Source organism: Micropterus dolomieu, unplaced genomic scaffold (assembly GCF_021292245.1).
Source record: "Micropterus dolomieu isolate WLL.071019.BEF.003 ecotype Adirondacks unplaced genomic scaffold, ASM2129224v1 scaffold_80, whole genome shotgun sequence".
Lineage (NCBI taxonomy): Eukaryota > Metazoa > Chordata > Actinopteri > Centrarchiformes > Centrarchidae > Micropterus > Micropterus dolomieu.
Window position 1 is genome coordinate 15,705 of NW_025744080.1, and position 5,185 is coordinate 20,889.

At 40.5% G+C, this 5,185-nt stretch overlaps 1 protein-coding gene across 4 annotated transcripts in view; it reads left to right on the forward strand.

Moving 5' to 3' along the window:
• The window catches only part of eif3g (eukaryotic translation initiation factor 3, subunit G), a 9,934-nt gene that overhangs the window by 3,510 nt on the left and 1,239 nt on the right, over positions 1-5,185 (forward strand). The window contains exons 1-8 of one of the 4 annotated variants that reach the window (XM_046043173.1): positions 139-280; positions 372-418; positions 1,135-1,223; positions 2,190-2,249; positions 2,345-2,449; positions 2,601-2,796; positions 2,896-3,012; positions 3,139-3,275. The exons of 2 other annotated variants lie outside the window; for them this stretch is intronic. In XM_046043173.1, coding sequence (XP_045899129.1) covers positions 258-280; positions 372-418; positions 1,135-1,223; positions 2,190-2,249; positions 2,345-2,449; positions 2,601-2,796; positions 2,896-3,012; positions 3,139-3,275 — 774 coding nt within the window. In that variant the 5' untranslated portion in view covers positions 139-257. Of the gene's footprint in view, positions 1-138; positions 281-371; positions 419-1,134; positions 1,224-2,189; positions 2,250-2,344; positions 2,450-2,600; positions 2,797-2,895; positions 3,013-3,138; positions 3,276-5,185 lie in introns of those variants that run through there. One more of the 4 variants, XM_046043175.1, reaches the window with a different exon arrangement.

Consider the following 5,185-nt stretch of genomic DNA (forward strand, 5'->3'; position numbering starts at 1 on the left):
TTTTAGATGTCAAAAAGTATTTGCGGCTCCCAGTGTTTTCTTTTCCGTGGAAACCGAGTTCAAATGGCTCTTTCGGTGTTAAAGGTTGCCGACCCCTGGCCTAGACTGTATAAAAAGTTAAACCACATGACTCTTATTTTTGAAGCTAAAAGTTAAACAAGCGTTGTACTTTTATTGTGACGTCCCGGAAGTGTGCGTAGTGGCGGTTCGTCTCGACTCTCCCTCTTTGCGGTCCTGAAGCTAAGCTAGCTGAGAGGATGCCTTCGATTGAATACGACGAGTGAGTGTTATTATAACACATTTAATGAAGTCTGCTTGTATTTGGATATACTTTATTGATCTAATATTGCTTATCAATCTATCCCTTACAGTTCAAAGCCCAGCTGGGCAGACCAAGTCGAGGAGGAAGGAGATGAAGGTAAAGAGCTAGCTAACGCAGTTAGCTAATGCTAGCACAGCTCTTGTAGTCTGGTGCCCGGAGGAGGAGGCCGACTAGGCGGCTTCCACTTCCACGTGGTTGTCGGGTGGAATGCTGGAGCTAAAAATATACTTACCTGCGGGGTTTTAGATATCTAATAATTTAAAGGCGCAAGTCATACACCTGAGTGACTGGCATAATTGGGCGATTTATTGATGAAATATGTTACCGACGTTTGCTGTGGCCTGTGGGTAGTGACGTAGACGGTGTCATGCACTCGTAACGTTAAAGTTAGCAAGCTTAGCATTAGCCAGATAACTAGCTACCGTATGTTGCAGACTTTGATTAGACGTAAATGTATATATGACTAACGAACATGTACCCATTTTCAGGTTTAAAGTGGGTCCTGGGTTAGTTGACATAGGAGATGAGAAATTCTGGGGCTGCTCCATTGACACTGTTGACAGCACAGAGTAGTAAAGTGTTGATGGCCAAATTAACTTAGCTTATTGTTATTAGAATTTAAACATAAAAAATGTCTTTATTGGAAAAGGCTTATCTCAGTCGCCAGTTACATATTTGATCAAACATTATCTAAGGCTGAAGCATCAACAGTTATAGCAGGCAAATACAATCGAAAGCCTCCAAGAAGATGGTAACTTTCTTTGCCTTTTTTGTGTCAGTAAGTCTAACTTGACTACATATTATTTTGTCAGGAACACTACCACCCCCCAAGGAAACCATCAAAGGAAATATAAAAACTATCACAGAATATAAAATCGACGATGACGGAAAGAAGTTCAAGGTAATTTGAGGTTTTTTTTGTTTGTTTTTTTAAAAATCATATTTTGAATCTGATAAGGATTGTTCCGGATGTATGGAGTTGCATTTTATGAGTGTAGCTCCTGTGGATGCTCTTGCACAGGTTTAGAAATTATCTTTCATTTGAATGTAAATATACCTGTGCCGACATTGTCAGAATCAGAAAGAGCTTTATTGCAAAGTTGTATTTTACACATACAAGGAATTTGCTTTGGTGATAAGGTGCCACATATAGCCAAACATACATTTGACATAAATAAATGTATAGGAAAAAAACTGAGTTAAAAACAAAAACAAAACAGAGCTCACCTTATGCCAAGGCATCTATATGCAGCGCCATCTTTGTTTCATGTGGTGCAAATGCAATGGTTAGTTTATCTTTCAAGCATCAGGACTCTAGTAGTAAAACTCAACAAATATCATGCAGATATCTTGAACTACAAGTTGCTTGTGAAAACACCAGAGAAATAGACGGAGTCGTTCTTTGGTCTGTATATCATGGGTTCACTGCCACATGAGATTTCAATAGACTGCATATTTCATGGCGTTTTTACATGTCTTAAGTACTAATGATAGACCAAAATCTGGCATTTGGAGATAATCAGCATTGGCCAATACCTGCACTCACGAGGCCAATGTACAAAAAATGTCTGCAGATACATCTACAGGCAGCCCTCGTCAGTGTGGCTGCTGTGGAACAATCTTAGTGCTCCCCCTTGTGAGTTTTGTAAGCTGGTGAAAAAGTTAGTTTCAGTTGTTTTGATAACGGCCTGCTCTCTAAATATCGGCATTGGCCATTGAAAAATCCATCAACCGTTATTTAGTAGCAAAATAGTTTTTAAGTGCCATACATGTGTGGGCATTTTGACTACAGTAAATAAAACAGTTTGCTTCTTTGGGGGGAAAAAACAAAAAAAACCCACTCATTTGCTGCCCTTTTGTCCTCTAGATTGTGCGAACCTTCAAGATCGAGACAAGAAAAGCCTCAAAAGCTGTTGCCAGGAGAAAGGTCTGCTTTTAAATTGAATTTGGTTGAAGCTGAAGTCACACAAGACTTTGCGTAAAGTCAAGTGTCGTGTATTGTTTTTGGTTTTCTCATTTCAGAACTGGAAGAAATTTGGTAACTCTGAGTTTGATGCGCCAGGTCCTAATGTTGCCACCACCACAGTCAGTGACGATGTCTTCATGACTTTCATTTCCAGCAAAGAGGTGAGCATCCAGCGTGAGCTTTAAGAGTTTGTGCTGCTGCTCACTGATGTGTAGCAGTCCAAATAATGCAATGTAAACACACTTTAACTGTCATTGGCCTCTAATTTACTTGAATTAGCTTGTTACTGAAATCCCATCTTACCTCTTGCAGGACTTGAATGCCCAAGACCAGGATGAGGATCCCATGAATAAACTGAAAGGACAGAAGATTGTTTCTTGTCGTATTTGCAAAGGCGACCATTGGACCACCCGCTGTCCGTACAAAGACACCCTGGGTCCCATGCAGAAGGAGCTGGCTGAACAGCTTGGGCTTTCCACTGGAGACAAGGATAAGCCTGCTGGCTCTGGTACCATGAGTACACCATCAAATTTTGATCTGTCAGACTTGGTGGTTGGCTGTTCCTAATGTTGAGACTGTGGCCTGCTTTTCTTTTCTCTTTCACCAGCGGAACCAGAGCCTGTACAACCCGCACAGAGCAAGACTGGGAAGTATGTGCCCCCGAGCCTGAGGGATGGAGGGACGCGAAGGGGGGAGTCGATGCAGCCCAATCGCCGAGGTGGGTGTAAGTAGCAAATCCTTTTTTATCTCTTTATACACGCACATTCTGAATTTGAGTCATTGTTCACCTGCAAGATTGCTCAAAAATATATATGCTCATAAATAAAGAGTATATGTTTTCACCTGACAGCTGATGACAATGCCACTATTCGTGTGACCAATCTGTCTGAGGACACCCGCGAGACAGACTTGCAGGAGCTCTTCAGACCATTTGGCTCCATCTCGAGGATTTATCTGGCCAAGGACAAGAACACCGGACAGTCGAAGGTCAGCGCTCATTTTGAGAATACAAACACCTACACCTTTTTAATTTTTGAGGCATTTAAAAGAAAAGAAGGAAGCCAAGTAGAGAGGAATTATTCAAGCAGGTGTTTATAGATTCCATACATATGTAATTCTTACACAAGTGCAACACACAGTGTACATGGTATGACTGTAGTGTTTTTTTTTTTGTTTGTTTGTTTTTTCTCAGCTGTGTTTTGCATATATTAAACAAAGCATGCACTGTTGAGTTGATGACTAGCTAGCACTGCCACAGGGTGTCAGCGGGGTTTTAACAGTAATAAATCAATTTTGCGAATATTAAGGCCAATAAAAAGTATTTAAAAGTCTTAATCGCCATTTAACAAGGTATTAAATTTTGTAGCTAGTCCCTCCTCCAGGTTGTGGATCGACCTGTAGTTGAAAGATGTAGGCGGTGCCATTGTGCCAAAATGTGCTGCTTCTAGCTATCACTGCCTCCTGAGAGCAACATGTTCCCCTTGTTCTATTTTACTGTTTTACTAAAGTTTACACAAATCAGCTTTATGGTGCAGACAGTAGCTGTTGATCACAAATGTCTATGCTACACTACTTTTATCCATCACTCAACTTATTCTCTTCAGCTTTGTTCCCTTCTGGCCTATTTGAATTATGTTGTATTGAGATAGTGATTGATGAAAGTTATAACAAAAAAACTGTTTAGTTTTACAGTCTCAATCTATTTACAGTAAATGTAAGTTAAAGGTGTGTTGTGTAGTTTTTAGTGGCTTCTAGCAGTAAGGTTTCATATTGCAACCAACACGCTTTATATATTTGACTGAAATTAAGTTACAACTATGTTAGGTAGTTGTCAACTGGTGAGCGTTTGCAGGCAAGCTAACATTATCTAGTTTAAACCAACTAAAACACAAAATCAGTGTTTCACATGTTTTGCAGTAATGCTGTGCACATAAACATCATAGCCTGTGTAAGACGATGGATTTTCGCAGGAAATCCGACTAGTCCTTCACATAGAAAGCAGTAGGCCTAAACAGGCTGTTATAGGTAACTGAAAGTTATTATATTTAAGTGAGGATATAATAAATTCCTTTTAAAAACAACACAATTCCCCTTTTAAAGGTGTGAAGTGACAGTCTTAAAATATGTTGAAAAGGTCTTAAAAGGGATTGAATTTTACTTCAGGATTCCTGTATACAGTGAGGAAAAAAGTATTTGAACACCCTGCTATTTTGCAAGTTCTCCCACTTAGAAATCATGGAGGGGTCTGAAATTGTCATCGTAGGTGCATGTCCACTGTGAGAGACATAATCTTAAAAAAAAAAAATCCAGAAATCACAATGTATGATTTAACTATTTATTTGTATGATACAGCTGCAAATAAGTATTTGAACACCTGAGAAAATCAATGTTAATATTTGGTACAGTAGCCTTTGTTTGAAATTACAGAGGTCAAACGTTTCCTGTAGTTTTTCACCAGGTTTGCACACACTGCAGGAGGGATTTTGGCCCACTCCTCCACACAGATCTTCTCTAGATCAGTCAGGTTTCTGGGCTGTCGCTGAGAAACACGGAGTTTGAGCTCCCTCCAAAGATTCTCTATTGGGTTTAGGTCTGGAGACTGGCTAGGCCACGCCAGAACCTTGATATGCTTCTTACAGAGCCACTCCTTGGTTATCCTGGCTGTGTGCTTTGGGTCATTGTCATGTTGGAAGACCCTGCCTTGATCTGTCTTCAATGCTCTAACTGAGGGAAGGAGGTTGTTCCCCAAAATCTCGCAATACATTGCCCCGGTCATCCTCTCCTTAATACAGTGCAGTCGCCCTGTCCCATGTGCAGAAAAACACCCCCAAAGCATGATGCTACCACCCCCATGCTTCACAGTAGGGATGCTGTTCTTGGGATTGTACTCATCATTC